Genomic DNA, 21,340 nt, shown 5'->3' on the forward strand with positions numbered 1-21,340 from the left:
TCTGTTAATCCAAAAATTTAAATAGCTAATTTTATCTTCATTCTAGGTCTTCTGTCAAAACGTTTACATTAATATCCACTGATAACAGAACTCAAAAAGAAGAAAGCAACCCAATAAAAATGGACAAAAGGGTTAACAGGTATGAGAAGAAGGCATATGGATGGCAAGGAAGCACATGGGAAAAAAAAAATGTTCAGTTTCATTGAGGCATTAGAGAAATGCCAATTTAAATGACAATGAGTTTTCATTACACGCCTATCATAATGTCTGTAATTAAAAAGACTGACTCTCTCAAGTGCTGGCAAGGATGTAATGGAACCAGATCTCACACAGTGTTGGTGGGAATGTAAAAATGGTACAATCACTTCAGAAAACAGCTTGACAGTCTCTTAAAAATTAAACCTACACCTACCATATGATCTAGCCATTCTACATGTACGCATTTACTGAAGAAAAATAAAGCATATGTCCATACAGGGAGCTGTATGTGAATATTTACAGCAGCTTTGTTTGTAACAGCAAAACCTGGAAACAACCCAAATGTCAATCAGCAGGTGAGTGGATGAACAAACTGTGTGGTACAGCCATAAATGGAATACTACTCAGCACTAGAAGGAAACTAGTAATGCGGGCAACAACAAGGATGAATGTCAAAGGCATTACGCTAAATAAAAGAAGCCAGAATCAAAAGGCTATAAAAAGTGTAATTCCATTTATAAGACAATCTACAAAAAAATAGATCTACAATGATGGGGAATATATAAATGGTCACTACGGTTTGGTAGTGAAGAGGAGTGAAGGGACAACACAAAAGAATTCTACTGGAAGACAGAACTATTTTTATCTTGAATGCATGGTGGTTATGTGACTACTCACTTGGCCAAACTTCTCCCAAAATAATGAATTTTACCGTTTGTAAATTAAAAATAAATAAATGACCTCGTAAGTAAAGACTAAGAATATGTCACCATATAGCCTGTAATACATCACCAACTACCTTATTATGCTGAGATTAGATAAAACAAGAACAGTACCTATTGATTATTTTTGTGAAAATCCTTAAAAATATGTTCATGGGTCACGACAACTTTTCGCTAACAACACAATTCTGTTATTTGACAATAATTGTAGGAGTCTTACACAATCACCAACACTTATCTAGTCATTCCAGATACATGTCTGCCCCTAAGTCCCTCTGCTAAGCAACTCATTCATTCATTCATTCATTCATTCATTCATTCATTCAGAATTTACTAGACATCAACAACGTACCTGGCACTGTCTTAGGTATGACAAATACACTGGCAAACAGGACAGATAAGGTTCCTGCTCTCAGGAAGTTTACATTCTAATTGGAGGAAGTAAACAAAGATAACTTCTGATAGGTATGTGCTATGAAGACAACAAAAGTTTGTGACGCGTTGTTAGAAGGTGGGGGGGATAGAGTCACCACTTTAAATAGGATGTCAGGGAAGACCTCCTTGAGAGGGTGACACTTAAGCTAATTCCAAGTGACAAGAAGGAACAGGCAACCAAAATCTGGAGGCAGAGCCTCAGTGGGGAGAACAGTAAGCATGGAGGCCCCACAGGGTAGGGGGCTCGGTTAGTTTGAGTCACAGAAAGGTCAGTGTGCAGAATGAGCAGGGAAAAAACAGATATTAAATAAAACAGAGCTCTGATATTTCAGTACTTTCCAGACCCTCAATTATTTTACCTTATGCTGCTTGCAATGAGAGGCAGCCAGAGGGCTTTATATCGGTCACATAATTTGATTTATGTTTTTAAAACTACCATCTTTCTTAGGACATTCAGTTTTCTTTTCTATCTCAAGCATTTGTTTCTTCATTTACCTTAGTTATGTGGCCTTAGGCAAATCATGAATACCATCTGAGCCTCAGTTTCCCTATCTTAAAAACAGTGATGCTGGCTGCCCGCAACTGCTTACATATACTGGTTCGATATGGCAGTTAAATACCTGACCCTGCAGCTAACCGTAGTCTCCCTTTTATTCTCAGCTTCCCCAGACACTGCCCTCATCATTCTCTGCCCTCCTTCTCACATTTTCCATCTCAATCGCAGCACAGTCTCCTCCACCACCCTCATCATATCTCACCTGTCCAACAAAATCCTTACTCTGATCCTGCTGCTCCTTTGTGCTACCACCTGTTCTCTCACCCTTTCTCTTTACCACTGAACAGATGCCTCCCAAGGGTAAATCCTGTGCCTACCTCCCCTAAGTTTCTCCTCTTCCTAACTTATTCCTTAACCGATCACAGTCCAATTCCCATTCCTACCCCTCTACAGAAGTCCTTCTTGAAAAATCACCAGCACCAACTACTCAGTCTAATTTCTAGTCTTCCTCACCCCCATCACCAGGTTTTGAACCACCACCTCCTACTGAAGGAAAGAATGATGTAATAGACAAAAGGGCAGGATCTACTCCCAGTCTGCTACCAACTGCTTTGTATGATATTGGAAAAGGCATGTAATCTCTCTGAACCTTAGTTCCAGGCCTGGATTTACAGATAGCCTTAGAGCCCTTCTAATTTGGAAAGTCTAAGACTACGTGATTCTTCCCTTTGGCATCCATGACTCGGCACTATCTTAATTCTCCAAACAACTCTGTCTCCTTTATTAGGATGTGTTGCTCATCTCCTAAATGGGGTTCTGTTCCTCCAAATGCCTCTCACAATGCACTGTAAGCCATACCTGAGTCATACATACATTCTCTCCCTGGGCAATAGCACCCACATTGACACCCTCAACTGCCACTTCTATGAAGAGGCCTCCCACATCTCCAGACCAACATTTCCACCTATAGGGAGGACTCTTACTGTCAGAGGTAGTGTAGAACTTAAAACTCATGGAACCAAGATAAATCATCACTTCTTCTCCAACCTATTCCTTCTTGACCTCTCCATTTCCCTTCATTGCTTACCATTATCCATGACAGTCAAACTCACAACTTGAGTTTTCGCTGATTTTCCACATACTTTACCCTCCATTTCTACCTAAGTATCTAGTCCTCTCCTTTCTCTTAATAATTCAGTCCTAAAACCATTAGGCAAGACATAGCAAAGTAAAAATCCACAGTAGGGGGTAGGGCGTGAACAGGTGTCTTGGCCCACAGTAGGGCACCAAGCCCAAGGGTGGCTCTGATGCCCAATGCAGAGCCTGGGGGGGGGGGGGGGAGGGGGGGGGCGGAGGGAAAGCATGTATGTGTCTATGCGTTCACATGGTCTAGTGCAGAGCAGCGCCCAAGCAGGGAGAGGATGGCCCAGCAGGGGGAGTCAGTGCTGGAGTGGGCTAAGGAGGGCATCTGTAGGGGGGAGTGTGGCCCTGTGACCCAGAACACCGAGTTAGACCCCAAAGGCAGACAGGAAAGTATCTGCGGGGATGGGGCAGTCCTTGGAGAAATAGCTGACTCCAGGACTGGGGCAGAAAAAGCACAAGATGGGCCTAAAGCAAGTAACTTAATGTTAATTTCTTGATTTTGATGGTTATATTGCAGTTATGTGAGAGAATGTCCTTCTTTTTAGTTCATAATGGACTTATTTTTTTTTTTTTTTGGTAGGTTTGTGATTATTTCAAAATAAAAACCTTATACAAACTCCTACAAGGGCTTCTTCTGTAATGTCTCACATCTGTCTCTTTTTTTCCATTACCCTGGACATCCTTGCTCCAGAGAACCAAGTTCCCATTCCCCTGCACTGCTGCAAGAATTTCTTAACAAGGCTCCACCCCACAGCCATTGCCTAATTAAGGTTTTTCCAAAGTGCACTTCAGCTCATGCCACTTCCCTGCTCCAACATTTCAATAGTTCCTCATTACCTACCAAATTAAGTACAAATTTCTTAGTGTGACTTTCAAGTTCCATTCCCTTCTAGTTCCAACGAACTAATCTGTTACAGGCTTTCTTCTCCTTATTCGCTATTGTCACAATCAGCCATACATCTTGACACATTCAGTGTTTTCTGCCAATCTCCAAGTTTAGCTCACGTAACTCCCTCCATCAGGAAATGACCACTCCTACCCTCTGCCAAATTTTCAAGACTAAGGATAAATATCCACTCTGACCACCACCAACCCACTCCTCATTTTCCAAAACTTGCCTAGATAATCTTATACTGTCAGAATACCCAAAGTTGACTTTGCCCATTGTAAATCTTATTTCACTCTGTTTTAGATTATAATTTTTATTTGTAAGTCTCGACAACTCCTAATATATAAGGTAAGGGTACATAACGATGAAGATATTATCATTAATTAAGTCACAGCCATGGTTACATATTCAGATCGCCAGTTATTAGCTCACTCTCCCTCCCTAGTGAATTAACTTTTTAGGTATTCAAATTACTTTTTGTTTGTCCTTTTTCCTTCCTTATGCTACAGTTTTCTATTTCTTGCATAAATACAAGTGATTTCTACCTCTTTTCTACATAGATATTTTGGCCTTGGCCTTACCACTGACAATAATAAATCCAGAGGTTTCCAGGCATCCATTAAGTAACAGGTGCTTATATCTAATTATGTTTTAACTTCATCATTACCTCATTATATAAAGAACAAAATAAAACTCTTAAAACTGAAAAGAAAGCCTATACAAGTTTAAAACTAGAAATTCTAAAATTTAAGATAAAGACCAACACATTTAACACAATTCTTTTTCCTGGGTCTTCACTAACTTTGGAATGCAGTCCACAAAAATATACAATTTAATGACTATGTTTAAGTTCCATATAAAAGCTAATATTTTTCTCTTGATTTGAATTTAGCAAATGAAGGAAAATGATACACTATGTAGCAGGAGAGCTGAAATTTTATCAGTAGATGAGTAGTATTAAACTAAAGCAACAGTTGAAAGCCTGGAAAAAAAATATTATTTTGGAGAAAAAAATTAATGCCATCAAAGCATTAGGGGAAGTGAAGTGTTACTCCTAAATTACTTGTGATCAACATAACATCTGGTACCACTCTAAACATTACAAGTATAGAAAAGGTCACACACATCCAGAATTTTACTCCTGCAAAAGGTATCAAATCCATAAATGCTACATCCCCTGGTCTTAGTTCTAGCACACCACTGCTGGGTATGCAAACAGCCTGAATAGTCTGAAGTTGGATAATTTGAGTTTATTTAACTGAAAGCAAGGCTTTTATCTCTATTTTTAAAGTATGAAGTAAACAGTTCTAAGTATATTAAGTATATCTAATACTTTAGATAATAAAAGGTAGACATACTGACATATAAACCTAGGACACTTATGATGTTAAAAGCAAAATTTATCAAACTGTACATAGCGATTTGTTCGTTAAAAACCACTAAGGGTTTTCTTCTTTTTTTTTTTTTTCAATAAAATTATCACTACTCTTACCAGAAATACCATAAATGAATGAAAGTGGATGAATCATCAGGAGAAGCAAGTCTCATTGTGAAATCATTTCTAAAAATATTATTTAGAATACTAACCGGGAGAAATTCTAGGTACACCAGCAATTTCAAAATCAAAATATTGTAAGACAAATAATAAGAAAAAGAAAGTTCCAGGTTTTCACTTCCAAATGACCTAAGTAATTCTTAATGGATTTATTTATTATAGGAAGTATGAATACTCAATCACTCCAATTCCACCTCCCCTCCACAAAAAAAAAAAAAAAAAAAAAAAAAAAAAACCATCAGTCTTTCATACTCTGCATTACATAGACATATTTAGATCTCACTGGTTTACTCAGAAAGTCTGCTAAGGGACAGGTAACTATTCTAACAAACTCCTTGAATTCTAAACCTTTTGGTGTACTACAGAAGGTGAGTTTTTAAAACTCTAGGCACAACTGAAAAAAAAAAAAATAACCATAGGTTATTTACTAAACTGTTTCACTCTATCATGGAAAAAAAAATGCAGCATAGAATAAGATAAACACCTGATCATTCATCTTGAAACCTACCAGAATATGCCCTTTGAAACAGTGAACTTTACATTCAAAGGTCTAAGTCAATGTTAGCGCATGTTATGATGCTATCAGGGTGACTATGACCATCACCATAAACATCAATATTGTGTCAACAGAAAAACCCTGTCTTCAAAAGAAATGGTGAAATTAAAAGAAAAATAAATTCATAGTGAATATCAAATTTTACAAAAGATTTGATTTTAAAAAACCTCTGCTTTTCAAACTGAAATAAGTCACTGCTTCTTGTTTTTAAATGGTAAATGGTGGGACACCTGGGTGGCTCAGTCAGATAAGCATCTGACTTTGGATCCAATTTGGCTCTGCTCAGGTCACAATCTCACTGTTCTGGGTTCAAGCCCTATGTCAAGCTCTGTGCTGACAGCTCGGAGCCTGGAGCCTGCTTTGGATTCTGTGTCTCCCTCTCTCTCTGCCCCTCCCTACTCATGCTCTGTCTCTCTCTCTCTCTCTCTCTCTCTCTCTCAAAAATAAACAAACATTAAAAAATAGTAATAACAAATGGTAAATTACAATAATGTTTTTCTATCCAGGACACCCTGGAAACCACAGATCTAGACCTGCCATTAAAATATACTCCAAACCAGATTAGCAAATATGTTAAAGGATACTCTTGATTTTTCACAAACAGAACTCCAAGGAAACTGCACAGCCACTCCATGGTTTTGCTGGCAGACCCTCAGGAGAGCACCGAGTTCAACACATCCGCTTTAAATGAAGAAACTGAGGCCAAGAGAAGCTGTGACTCACCATGGTCACAGTTTTGTTTGTGTCCTAGATGACAGGGAAACTCCAATCGACATGACACAACTAGGTCCAGTGTCCATCCTCAAAGCTTTACATTCAGCTTGTGTCATAATTTACTTTACACTGTGGTGCTCAGGCAATCCACTCACTGGAAATGATTAACAGACAGATGGCTTTCGTCACCGCTCTTACAGGATGCCCACAGAGAGGAGGACAACACACACTTCACAGCCATTACTCACTTCTATCAGCTTGAAAAATTAACTAGAGGAGAATCATTTTTCTTATTTGAATAGGGCACTCCTTCCTCAGCATCATATTCAGGAAGGCTAACATAAATAAAGTAATAACGTCTTTTTTCATTCACTGCCAACGGGTGTAGAGAATAGAAGAGACCAGCAATTCTCAACTTTGGGGTCTTAGGACACCTTTCCACTGTAAAAATGTATGGAGGATTCCAAAAAGCTTTTGTTTAGGTCAGTTAGATCTAATGGTATTTACCATATTAGAATTTAAAACTAATAATCATTTTAAATCATTTAAAAATAAGAAGCCATTACATGTTCACATAAGCATATGTCTATGAAAAAAGTAACTGTTTCCCCAAAAACTTGAGTGAGGAGAGGCACTGTTTTACATCTTTGCAAGTCTATTGTCTCCCTTAATAGAAGGCAGCTGGATATTCATACCTACTTGTGCATTCAATGTGTGGCGACAGGTTTTGGTTCAAGAGTATGAAGAAAATCTGGCTTCATACGGATATGTTGTTGGAAAAAGGAGTATTTTAACGATCACTGGAGATAAATGCAGATGTGATTCTTTGACACTACCTTGAAAACTGCAAGTGAGTAGTTTCTTAAAGGTTAGTTGCAATGTAGAATCTGAAACCCTATTAGTAAATTTTTCATACACTAGCACTGGTCTATCTTCCATTTTGAATGGATCTTTTACCGATGCATGATCTTTCACTTCACAACCCTTCTTGAAAGGGTCTCAGGAATCCCAAACAACACTCTGACACCTACTAGTAAACAGTTTCCAGTTCAATCTAAAGATGAAGGTTATTACAAAACCTATGAACAGTCACACACCGTCTTGATCCTCCACAACCTGTAATTCTTTATTCCACATCTCCCAGAACAGGGTATCATCATCCCACATTAAGATATGGACAAAAAGCTCGATTTTGATCCAAAAGACACAAAACAAGAGACCAGAGATGAAGCATAGATGAGGTTAAATATTATAACACGTAGACTGCAATCTAGAAAAAAATCTAAATATCTTCTGATCCTTGAGCCTTTATTCTGAGAATGATCAAAACAGCAAGTTTCGATAATATTCACCAGAAAAGGCTGTAAAGAACCAGCAGGCTATAAGTGGCTTCAAATGACAATAAAGCTTTGTTATTAAAAGTTTGGGGGAAACTTCTACAAACTAGCAACCACACTAACATGCATGTAAACAAAATGAATCCCCTCTGATGATACTAACACATACATGAAGAATTTTGGAATCCTCCTGAAGAGACACTGAACAACACCTCCAGTGCCCACAAACACAGAGCAGGCTCAAGGTCCCTGATTCACATTAACATGTTTAAGGCTATGGGTCACTAGAACATCGGGAGGGGCTTCAGGAGTGTAAAAACTACAATTAAAGTAGTGGAAAGAGGATGCAGAACAAAACAGAGCAGAGAACTGATGATTTTATCTACTATATCTCTACTATTGTTACCAGGAACATCATTACCTAAAGCAACTGCCTTCAAAACCAATAAAGCATAAATAGAAATGTAGTGGCAGGGGTGCCTGGGTGGCTCAGTCGGTGAAGCGTCTTTAATTTCAGCTCAGGTCATCATCTCCTGGTTGTGAGATGGAGCCCCTAGTGGGACTCTGTGATGATCATGGAACCTGCTTGGGATTCTCTCTCCCCCTCTCTCTGCCCCTCCCCCTGCTCATGCTGGCTCGTGCAGGTGTACACTCTCTCTCTCTCAAAATAAATAAACAATGAAAAAAAAAAAAGAAACGTAATGGCAAATGTATGGTGCCTAACCATAAAAAATAATAATAATCAGAGTAGGATTCAATCATAAGAATTAACAAATATTTCTTTCAACTATGTATAAAATATTTCTTCAAAATATTTTGTGTAATTTCATATAATGAAGAAAACAAACTAAAAGAAATGAAAACTAAAAATTGTGCAACCTAATCAAATGTTAACAGGAATAGCTAAATGTATATAATACCTATTGCATGCCAGATGATAGGCAAAGTGCTTCTCATAAATTAACTCAATTATCCTAACTACCTTTGAGATGGGTACTACTGAATTCTTTTTCTTTCCTTCCCCCCCCCCCCCCTCCCGGGGAGGAGAAAACCAAAGCCCAGGGGTGAAGGGATTTGGGCAGTGACACAAAGCAATTAAGTGGCACAGCTGAGATTTCGACCATGGCAGCATGCCCTCCACTACCAGGCTACACTCCCTCATACTAACTCACTAAAAACATCACTCACAAAAATATCAACATCGTGTGCAAAATTTCCTTCTCTGAAAGTAAAACAAAGCACTAACAGTAGACCACATGCCGAGTTTGTTTCTGATGAAAGCCATGCTGTCTTAGGCTACCTTGCATTAGTGTTTAGAATTTAAGAGACAGAGGCAGGATCCCAGTATGACAGTTCGTGCTATGGACAATTGTTATAACGTATCCTTTAAATGGAATGTTTGCTTCCATAAAGGCCAGAGGAGCAAGGTGTGCATCAATGACAAGGAAAGGAGTGCACCAATTAAAGTTTTAGCTTTTGGCTCATAAGGAAGGCAGAACGGAAGAAGAAAGATACAGAAATACATATAAGCCCTCTGTTGTTAATGGGATGAACATATCTCCCATAACATAAGTTTTTAGGGAAAATATCTGTGTATTCCTAAATGCCAAAAAAATGAACTACATCTAGGAAATCTATTTTTTATATGTTCAATAAAGGGATCATTTATCACAACCATGTAATAAAAACAGTACTGAAGCAAAGTTCAATACAAGTATTCACTATATAACTTAGAACCACCCTTTACAGTCATACCAAAAACCTCTTCCTTGTTTTTTCTAAACATACACAATATGCCATCTGCAAAAAGGAAAGTCAAGAGATATTTTACAGTAAGTAACGCATGTCCTCTTGCAGATCATAAAAGTTGTAAATCTACCAATTCAAAACTGCTGTGACATATTTTACTTCCAATATGAGTAAGAAAACAAGACTGTCCACTTAGTAATTTTAGATGTGCTGAGTCTTTAAAAGCCCTCACAGTTAAGGAAATGATTTATTTGTATTGAAAACCATAACTTACATACAATTAACCTACCTAGCAAAGGACCAAGAGGGTGCAGAGCTTGTGGGTAACTGATTTGGGGTTCAATTTCATATTTCACAACCAATGAAGAGATGAATTAAAAAAAAAAAAAGCTAAGGAAAAAGACTAAAACCACAAAGAAACGAATTTAAAACAATTCTAGTGAACCGGTGTACAGCTAAAGAAACAAACAGTCTAGCGCTAGTCTGCTAAAGTAAATACAGTATCAGGCAGTACAAAACAAGCCTTTCCCAAACACCTACAATAGGCAATGTAGAAGCGGGGGAGGGGACACCCATATAGGCTCCCTCCTTGAAGATCAACACCAGTATTTCCTAAAAGATTTTAAGAGGTTTTTTTTTTTTTCCTCTATTTCAAAAAAGCAGTAACATTATACTAGCAAGGAAAGAGGGGAGCACTCAATGACCATCCTGAAAGCAAACATAAAACAGTAAACTGAAATGTGTTTAAAATTACCAACTGTAAATACTTTTTCAACATTTTATAAAGCCATGATTTTCAGAAAAGGAGGAAAAGCCAACTTACCTGGATACGTTTTCTGGAATGTATTCTAGAACTGGATACCCATCACTTCTTCTAGACGACAGGTCACCATGTGACTTCCATGACTCCACTAAAGTATTAACAGGAGGAAAGGAACTCATATGTTGGAAAGATTGGTCTCTAGCTGTTCGTGATAAAGATATTGTACCTTGAGCACCAATCCTGTAGTGAAAGGACTGTCCACCTGAATTCACACCAACAATAGCGGATGAAGGGATGCTGGCCTCTGGGTAATAGCTCCCATCATCTGGTTCCTGTTTAATCCCCATTGGGAATCCGCTGCCTTCACAGTTACCATCAAAGCCGGGCACAGGTGGTCCTAAAATTCCTGATAGAGAATAATAGTCTTTATCATCCATAAAGGAAAAATATGAACCATCCATAAATGGAAATGGGTTCACTGTTGGATTCCCTTTAAAAGCGGTGCCTGAACACGAATGCTTGGTTGATTCTTGTTTTATTGGTACCGAGAAAGGGGAATCGGAATTTATTTTGCTATTTCCTCCTAGGCATGAGCTGCTAAAAGCCCCATCTGGCTCTGGTTTTATGTACTGTACGATGTTAAGCTGGCCAGTCACACCATTGGAGATGGCACTGTCTACTTCCTCACTCTTAGGAAAGGGGACCTCGTGAGCACCTTTCTCGTGGGTGTCTGGACTAGGAACCACATCCCGGGCTGCACTGGATCCAGCAGGGGTGCCAGAGGCAGTGTAGCTGAAGGCATTGTTTACAGGGCTACAGATAGATCCCACAGTACTAGCAGTTGGACTGGAAAGCGTGGATCTGTTGTTTGTGTTGGAAGGGCTGGAAACAGAGCACCTTGAGTTGTTGACGTTTGCAGGGCTAGACACAGAGGATCGCAGAGTGACGTTAGTAGGACTGGAGACCGGAGATTTTACACTGCAATGACTCGGAGGGCTGGATATTGGGGATTTCATGCTACTTAATGGACTTGATAGAGGAGAGCCCACATTACTGGCGTGTGCCGGGCTGTGCGACCTGGAGCCTCGGTTTTCAACATTAGGGGAGCATGTCAACGGAGTCCCCTGGGTGATAGGGCTGTGCACTGTGAAGCTGCCAAAGCTGGCAGACGTGGAGGACACAGAGCTGATTCCTGCAGGGCTGCAAGCTGAAGAGGCCATGCTCAGGGGGCTGCAAACGGATGGACTCTTCTCATGACACACGATAGGGCTTTTAACGATGGCACGCATGACCCCACCATTCACAGAGCTCCCAGAGTCAGACAGGAAGGATCTCAAGGGCCTGTTCACACCACCTAGGGTGGAAGGATGATGGCCATTTTCTTTATAAAATTTCACCAGCTGTTCAACATTTTGATAAATCTTCGCTGGACTCATGCTTCCTTGTTGGTTCTGCTGATCATAGGTGTAGTCAGCATCTCTTACGGAATCCATGTATAAACCCATGGACTCAGCTACAGTTGCGGCAAGTTCCTTGGACTCCAGCTCAGTTTTAATATCAGATGTTAAAATCCCCGACCGATTATTGTCTTGCTGAAGGCAAGGGAGTAGTTCGTGTTTTTCTTTGCTGCTTCCTTGAGTACTGTTGTTTGGAATAGCACCGGAAACACAGCTTACGTTGACAATCTCCATGTAGTTATTCTCATCGGTCCTCTCTGTAGGTCCCAGGGAAGAATGTTCCACAGCCTGAGAAACTTGACCCCACCGTCTTTCCATATCTAGACCTTCAGGGAGACTGTGGTAGCCTTTGGTCTCCATAGCTAACAAATAAATTTATATTAAAAAATCGAATTAGAGTCATTTATAGCCATATCACCCTAGAAGACATTCTAAAGTTGTATTTATTAAACTATGAATACATATTCTACTTATTATAAACGGCACTTCTAGTTATATTAAAATTATTATCTTTTTGGGGTGCTATAACAGAGTACTATTAACTTGTCCAGAGGCCAGAATATGAGCAGCAAGCATACAAAATTATTTTGCATGTAAGTAAAAATAACATATTTGCTATAATACACATTTTAGAATTTGCAAAGAACGTTCACAAATGTCAACTCACGTAATATTCAGAGTAATCCTGGGGACTGATGAGGCAGACAAGGAGGAAACTGAGAGCTTAGTCATATGGGTTATTTGCCCAAAGTCAAAGACATAGTAAGTGATGAATATGGGTTTAAAACTAAATCTTCTGATTCCAAAACGTTTGGAGTCTTGAGGCATATGGAAGCTGCTTTCCAGATCTACATGGTTTTATTAAAAACCATACGGAAATGCAATCAATGTTACCATTTCTCAATATAAAATTAAAGTTATCAAGTGAATTATCGCAGGAAAAATAATTTAAGATTTTTTTTAAAAAATAAGATTTTCTTAAAATGTATTAGTGATCAAGATAATCCCATATCAGTTCTGAAAACAAAAGATTCATATGTCCTGATTAACTAAGATGGTCCATAGTTCAGACAGGCAGTATGAGAAGCTGGGAATGTCACCACCAGATTCTCTGTATTTCAATACTGACAGGGACTTCAACATGCGTCCTTACTTAGTGGTACCTCTGCTATAAAGACTTCTAGCAAAGACAGTTTTATTTTCAAGAGCAAATGGAGGAAGTCTGAGTCCTGACAATTTATGTGTTCATTCATTCAACAAATATTTACCAAGTGCGTGCTACATCCTAGGCCTATAAAGAGTCACTGAATCTATAGTGATAAACAAAACAGGTACAGTCCTCATCCTCAGGGAGCCCAAAGGTTGTTTTTTTTTTTTCTTCTTAGAATCATATTCACTGACTCTCTATATAAATTTATTTCATAGACAAAATCATTATAATAGGCTATATTTACATAATTCTATGCATTATATAACTCAATGCAACATTATAAGCCTCTTATTTACCCTAATAACCCTAAAAGGTCAGTAAAACTATTATCCAAATGATACATTGGGGAAACCGAGGCTCTGGCCACACAGCTATACGGCAGGGCTGAAATGTAATCCCATGTCTCTCTACAGCAAGGTATCTCGACCTCAGCACTACCGACATTTGGGGCCTGGTAATTCTTTGTGTGAAGGTCTGTCCTTCTGCACTGTAAGATGTTTAGCAATATCTCTGACACCTACACACTAGACTCCAGTAGCACTCCCCATCCCCAGCTGTGACGACCAAAAATGTCTCCACATTGCCAAATGCCCCTTGGCCATTGGGGGGGGGGGGGGGGGGTGGCAATATTCACTCCTCGCTTTGAGACCCACCACTCTCAATAAACATATTTTAAAGAAAATTAACTCATTCTCAGTACAAATTTCATTTGTACATTTTAATATACAAAACTGCTGAAGTCATTATGCATACATTTTTCAAATCCTTTCAGGTCTGTAAACAATCCATGACCCAAATAAAAGTCCAGTGCAGTTTCTGCAGATCTGCACACCAACATTACTTTAGGCCCTCTCATCCTTCCCCGCCCCACCCCCACCCCCAGGGCCATGCACTACCTCCATCCTCCCTAGCTTCTCCTGAAAAAGAGACCAGGAAGTCCTCAGGCCACAGAACTTATGTTAATTAACAGAGAAAAATAAGAGAATGGCTCTACTAAATAAATCGGCAATAGACATCACAAAGCTGTATTATGACATTTAATGCCTAAATTGTCTGAGTACCATAAATACCTCTTACTTCTTTGTATTCTACACTTGAAGTTAAGAGGCAAAAACTATCAATTTCACCACTGCATCCTAAGCAGATACCTAGTACAAATAAAAAATCTTTCATTATAACATAATCAATACTCAATTTGTGATGATTAAACTCCGGTATGTAGCCTACTTTTTAAAGAACATTCTATATAAGTTCTTAATTACAAGTCAATCACAAAACAGGGGAAAATGACAAATTACAATAGTTTATCTGGTAACTCCAGCCAAAAAATTTAGTATGGATGAAAGACAAGTTGAAAAAAAATAGACATAAGTTGAAAACTACAAGTATTCTGTGTTTCTACTTCCACCTAAGAATATTCTGTCCACCCCATACCAAACTTGAATGGATGCATATCTAAGGTATAGATGTTTTAGGTCCAAATACATTAAACACCACAAGAAACATGTCTATTCATGTTCAAAACTGAACATCTTGGGGTGCCTGGGTGGCTCAGCTGGTTAAGCATCCGACTTCAACTCAGGTCATGATCTCATGGTTCAGGAATTTGAATCCCATATAGGGCTCTGTATTGATAGTGAGGAGCCTGCTTGGGATTCCCTCTCTCTCTCTGCCCCTCTCCCACTAGCTCATGTGCACTCTCTCTCCCAAAATAAATACATAAAAATAAACTTAAAAAAAAAAAACCTGAACATCTTCTGTGTATCACGCCCCTTTCCTGCAACCCTGTCCCTAAATCCACATTCTTGTCTTGGTGAACTGCACCGCCCTATACCCTAGTGACTGCAGGTTACCCTTGCCTAGGCACCTTTGCCAAAGGCCTCCAAAGGCTCCAGCCTCCCCACCTTCCACCTAGCTGCATTATTCATCTGCACCCCCCACACCCCCCACTCCAAGCAACAGGCCTATCTACCCTGAGTCTGAAAGGAGAATCCCCAGCTCCAGATCCTTCTCCAAAATCTATCCTCCAAACGTTTTTTTGGAAAGGGTGATCACTTACTGCTTTTTTGAAGTTTCACGCTGTAAATCTGCCTGCTAAACTCCTGAGAAGTTTTCCAGTACAGAAACCTGTTTCCTTTCTAATCCAATGTCCTCTAAATAATTTGGCCACTGCCCCCTTTTTTCACAACACCTACTAATATTCTAAGGGATGTCTTTCATCATACTGCCTTAAAGCAGGAGCCAAATCTAAGACTCGTGAGGCTATATGAAGATTTGAAGAGAATCGACATGGGAGATAGCAGGCAAGTACAATCTTAAGGCACTCTATAAGGAAGCACCTTATCAGCTAACATGCAGCTGATCACAACTTTCCAAGTCCTGTTTGGCTAGCCTTGAACCTTTAATAATAACATAAAACAGCCTGCATTTCACCACGTTATTGACAGGGCTATCGTTAAAGAATTTGCAAAAGGCTTTACTGAAATCTAAATTAGTTCTATTTAAGGTACCGTATTCATCTACCAACTTAATGCACTTCTCAACAAAGAAAATAAAGATTGGCAACAGTAAGGCACAAGACTAGAGGACATCTAGCATCTGCATGACTTCTACTGCAAACATTTTTCAAGATCAGAGTTTTTTAAAAATTTAGGATTATTAAAATATTTTATACTAAGTTCCCCCTATTATTTTAATCAGTCTTCTCTGTAAAAAAAAAAAAAAAAAAAAAAAAAAAAAAAATAGATTAGGTTAAGCATTTATTTCCTATGTTGTCCAAGAAACCTAGGTTGTCTTTCTGGAATTGGCACAATAACCATGGCTTGATCAGAATTTCAGTTAACCTGAACGTACTAGAAAATAACGATAATTTTAGTTGATGAATATGAGCCTTATAGAACTTAATAACCAGAGGGTAAAGGAAAAGTTTTTGTTACTGAAGTATAAGATGAAGCAGACACTGGTATACACATCTAGCTTATATAGAATCAGACTTGTCTCCCTTACATCGGAAACTATAACAGAGGCGCTCTTGGGACAAAGACAAGAACCAGAAAGATCCTTTAATTTTCATGCAAATGACCTCCCCCCAAAACATAAAGGAAATTTCACAAAAGAAAAAGCACTGAGAGAAGTTCTACCTTAAGCTATGCATATGCTCTTAAACACTATTTCTGCAAAGGAAAAATCTGACTTTAAAATTTTATGTTTTACAGTCTGTGTTAAATTGTTCTTTTCCATAAGGAAATAGCTTTTTTTCAGGAATATTAACAAAGATTCTTGCCAATTTATATTTTATCTGAAAACTTTCACTTTTAATACCCCCCCAACCTAGTCCCACTTAAAACTTATCATTTTCTATAGTTATTTCACTATAATATGGCACCTTAAAGACAGAATCTTAAAGTCACAATTTTCACTGGTTGCATCGTTGTAAAAGTTTGCCATTCTTAACTACTTTTATGTCACCCCCACTACGGAACTATTATGATGTTCCCCTCCTTTATAGAGGAGGTAAATGATAGAAACCTGCCCAAGGTCACCTAAGAGTGCTGGAGAACCAGTTAGAACTGAGCACACCTGATTTCTATTCACTCACCTAATTCACTCAGCCACCTGATCTTTCTAAAATCCCCAAGCCACACTATTTCTCCCTTAAAGGAAAAAGCTCTCCTTTAGATTATTTTTTTTAAACTTCTATCCTCAGGCATTTCAGCGACAGTGTGCCCTGAACTCAAACATAAAATTAAAACTTCACAGAACTTCACAGATGGGGAACGCTGTTATCATTACTATGTAAATACCATCAATAACAGCACCTAGAGAAATGGCAATACAAATGTTAAAAAGCAAATTAGTGTATTAGGAATTCGGCGGTTTCCAAAACTTGTCTGCTATAAAACAAAAGTTTTCCTAACTTCTAGGTTATAATAAATAGTTAAAACTGATGGTACCCTAAATCATTATGATTCAAACCTGGTCTTTTAAAATTCAGTAGGAAAAGCCATGCACCTAAATTCAGTAGTAGGGTACGGATGACATCAAAAGAAGCTTCATCCCTTCTCCCCTGCCTTTACAATTGCAACTGATGCCACAGAAAACATTTGCCTCTCCCAAGAGTTTTATAATACTAGGGGACGGTAAATGCACGAATTTCCAGAGCCCCCTTCATACAGGCTCCATCAGGATTCTGTATCTCCTTCAACTGCCCTTATCCGCTACACCTCCAGCTAAGATCTGGGTGCTTCCGCAATTGATAGAGGAAAGAAATATTATTCAAACGTCCTTTAAAAATTGTAAAAGGAAAACGATCCGAAATTCATCCTTGGGGAAAGGGAAGGGTGGTAGACCTCCCACTGCCAAAGGCAGTTGAAAGCTGCTCGTTAGAGGGCATTTATCCAAAGTGGCCAAACTTTCCCAAAATAGTCCTCTGGCGGCCAAAGGGGGGAAAAAGTGGAAAACCAAAACAAAACAACTAGCACACAGCACCATACTGACTGTGCCTCCGGATTACGCAGCCACTTCTCCCTGCAAAGTGCACGCTCCCGTGCGGCGGCCGCAAGCCGAGTCCGGCAAGCGGCGCCCCGCGGCGCACCCCTACACACCTGCCTCGGCCGGGGTCCGTCTCTCGGCGTCTACCTGTTGCAGCGCTCGCCAACGCCACGACACCCCTGCTGAGGAGCCCCCCTAAATCCAACCACATCCAGGCCAGCGAGTGCCGCTCTCCCTGCAGCGAGAGAGCCCGAGGCAGCAACGCTCTTGCACCCAGGTGACTGCACGGGCTTCCTCCGAGCAGCCTGAAGTTGGCTTGCGTCTCCCCGGCCCAATGACACCCCGGGCGCGGAGAGGCGGAGAGGAGGGGGCAGGGCCAGGGCCAGGGCCAGGGCGGGCGAAGTGGGAAGGGAAAGAGGGAGAGAGGGCGGGCGAAAGCCCGGAGGGGGAGTGGGCCAGCTCCAGGGCCGGGGTGGTCACATGTCCAGATAAAGTTCAGGTTGCTATCCCGCCCCCCTGAGCCCTTCCCATTGGCCCGGAGGGAAGCAAGGCTCCACGCTGCACAGGTCAGGCGGGCTTCTCATTGGACAATCGTGGCTGTCAGTCACCAGGAGGGCGACATGACTGATACAAAGTTGCTGCGACACAGCCTAGACTCGGCAGCTCCCTTAAAGCCGCAGCCACGGCGGGTGCTTGGGGTGCCGGGCAGCAGCTACGACACTGGGCACTGGGCACCATCCACACTCTGACCCCAGCCCCTCTCGCTCCACTGCCCCAAACTTGCTCGCTCCCACCTGACTCTCCTCCTGGCCGACCTCAGGCTATCTGGAAAGACGTGAAAAGTGTGGTGACGCGGAAGAAGTCGGTTTTCCCGAGATCCAGTCAAGGTGTTGTTCCCTCATGCTCTCCACCTGCAGCGCCAGGTGAGCGGCAGTCCCGGCCCAGGCACCGCCCACAGCGTCCACGCGCAGGGGAGGACTCCTAGTGGGCTTTACCCGACCCCCGAGGTTCCTCTCCCCGCCCCTTTTCTCGGTCTTGCGAGTTACCTCTCAGCGGAGCAGCCGCAGCGTCGCTGCCAGCGAGCAAAAGGATCACGTTCCCACTCGATTTGAATTTCCTTGTTTTAACCGTGCGGGAAAAGTGGGTGATTTCAGTGCAGCCAAAGCCCTTTAAACGCAGCCTCTCTCCCACCCCCACCCACCAAAAAAAAAAAAAAAAGTGCCAGGGTCAAAAGCTGCTGGTCTCCTTTATGATTTTGTTGGTGCATTTATTAGTTTAGTATTGGATTTTTCCACTAGCTCAATTTGAAAGAAAGCATACCATCAAGGGTATTCACTTCTTTATAATGGGTGGGAGGGGTTGCACATAATTGGGAGAAACATACATGAGGGGTATGGAATCAAACAGTTTTCTAAGGATCGAGTGTCTGCAAGAAGAAATTTCGGTTTCCCTCCAACCACCCCCACCTTGACTCTCCTCTCGCCCACCCGAACGCTTTAGTTACTAAGCAAAAGGATGGGCTTCTTAACTTTGATTTCTAAGGACTTTGAAGCTCCGCGTCTGACTCTCGGTTTTAGGCTCCCGGCTGGCCGGGAGTCAGCACCAGTGACGTACACACCTAAATCTGGTCCCCCGGCCCTCGGCGACCCGCAGCCCGGTGGCGGCAGCTGTGCAGCCTCCAGCCTCACCCTTGTCTTGCACCCGCCAAAGTCGGAGGGCGGGGGAGGTTCACCCTGGCTGTGCCCAAGGGCCCCTCCTCTCTTTACAATAATTAAGCTTCGGGATTCCAGACCCCGAACGCTGGAAGACTCGAACTCTCCGCCGCTGCAGGTAGGGAACTCCCTGGCGGCGGGGACGACTCGGTGCTCAGCAGTCCCCTGCGCAGAGCGGCCGAGAGGCCCCCGGGACCCCGCAGCCGGGAGTCCCCGCCAAGTGTCCCAACTTTCCCGCGGGGCCCGCCGTCACGCGCACTCTCCCGACCAAGCGAGCAGTCTGGCATCGATCGCACCCGGGCCGAGCGCGGGCGAGCAGGAACGAAGGGAGTCCCGGACCAAGCGCCGGGGCAAGCGAGGAGGCGGCGGCGCAGCCCGCGTTGACAAATTATTCATTATTAAAGCAATGGACGTGTGTCTTTTACTAAGTTTTTACCTCCCTTACGGAGGGCCGGTCTTGCCCTGGATCTCAGCTTCTTATAAAATCTAGGTTAGAACCGTGCAGGGTCAGCCGCCGCGATCCCTTGCCCGCCGCCCAGCACCCCTGCCCGGAGGCGGCCCGGCGGGCACCTGGTCTCCTGCCTGCAGCCCGCCTCGGTTCGCCCACCCGCGCCCTCCATGCGGACCCTGCCTTTCCCAGAGCCGCCTCTGAGCTCCCCGGGCCCCCTCCCGCCGCTGTCAGCGCAAAGTGACTGTCGCTGCACTCACCTTTTCTAGGACATGGTGGGGAAGCTGGGGCGCGGGGCGGGGGGGTGGGGGTGAGGACAGCGAGACTCCCGCCGCCGCCGCTGCCGCCGCCACCAGCAAGTCCAATATTAGCAGATCGGCGGTAAGGATGGAGAAGAAGATAATCCCGGCAGTCGCCCTACTGACGGTGGGTAGAGCAATAGACCAGTAGTGTTGTTACCCCGCAGGAGGAGGCGAGGCGGCGGCGCCAAATCGCGCAGAAGGGGACGCGGGCGCCTGCCCGCCCCCAGCAGCGGCGGCCCGGCCTCCAGCCGGCCCCTCTCCCGGGGCTGTTGGTCTCCCAGGCGTTGACGGCGGCGGCCCTGGAAGCCGGGAAGTACAGCGGGATGATTCCGCGCCTGTGCCCCGCAGCGCGGCTCTCCGCGCCCCCTCTTCGGGCCTGGGGTGGCCGGTGACAGCTCCGGCGGCGGAGCGAGTGTGTCTGTGTGTATGTGAGGGGGCGGCCGCAGGGGGAGCCCGCGGCGCCGCGGCCCCCTCCCCGGGTCACACCCTCAGCGGCGGGAGGAGGCTGCAAAGCGTCCAGCCACCGGCTGGTGGGAAATCGGGATGGGGGCGCCAGTGGCTGGCTGCCCTCTCACCCTGGCCCCTGGCCGCACGGAGGCCGAGGGAAAACGGTAACCCTCCCCCCCCAGGCACGTAACCCTCCCTCCACCACTTCCCACGGCCCCCCAAAGTCTGGGCCTGAGCTCCCGCCCTGGCCTCAGGTGCAGTCCCCACCCGCGGGGGGCGGCGCGGGCTGGGGACCACGCGCGGGGGGCGGGAGTGAAAAGTTTCTTTTCCTGCTCCCTCGCCGCCCACCCAGTGAAGCTGCTCCTCTCCCCCTCTCCAGGGCTCGCAGCGCCTTTGCCCCACCCCCACCGTGGGGGGGGGGGAGGGACGCCGGGTAAGGACCCGGTGTCTGCGCGTGGGGGCGTGTGGGGAGAGTGGTGAGGAGCGGCGGCCGTGACCGGTCCCTTAGCTCTGACAGCGGCTGACACACGGCCGTCTGTGGCTCCGCGGAGCGAGCTGAGTAAGGGACCCAGCGCCAGGACCCCTCCCCCTCCGCTCGCAGAGCGCTGCGCGCCCCCGCGCCGCCCCGCGCGCCCCCGAGCCCTCGCGCCAGCCGGGGCAGACACCTACGCAGACGCGAAAGTGAAAGGGGGGAGAAGCAGCGGGGTAGGCTGACG

General features: G+C 43.3%; 1 protein-coding gene across 4 annotated transcripts in view; it reads right to left on the minus strand.

Annotated features, from left to right (window-relative positions):
- The window catches only part of NR3C2 (nuclear receptor subfamily 3 group C member 2), a 351,426-nt gene extending 330,452 nt beyond the window's left edge, over positions 1-20,974 (minus strand). Inside the window, exons 1-2 of one of the 4 annotated variants that reach the window (XM_078445709.2) lie at positions 20,136-20,974; positions 10,618-12,376 (exon numbers count right to left, since the gene is read on the minus strand). In XM_078445709.2, coding sequence (XP_078301835.1) covers positions 10,618-12,374 — 1,757 coding nt within the window. In that variant the 5' untranslated portion in view covers positions 12,375-12,376; positions 20,136-20,974. Of the gene's footprint in view, positions 1-10,617; positions 12,377-17,828; positions 18,064-18,509; positions 18,596-20,135 lie in introns of those variants that run through there. The other 3 variants (XM_078445710.2, XM_060655652.3, XM_060655653.3) reach the window with 3 other exon arrangements.
- Positions 20,975-21,340: the final 366 nt, after the last annotated feature.

This window comes from Panthera onca, chromosome B1 (assembly GCF_046562875.1).
Source record: "Panthera onca isolate mPanOnc1 chromosome B1, mPanOnc1 haplotype 2, whole genome shotgun sequence".
In the NCBI taxonomy this organism is placed as follows: domain Eukaryota; kingdom Metazoa; phylum Chordata; class Mammalia; order Carnivora; family Felidae; genus Panthera; species Panthera onca.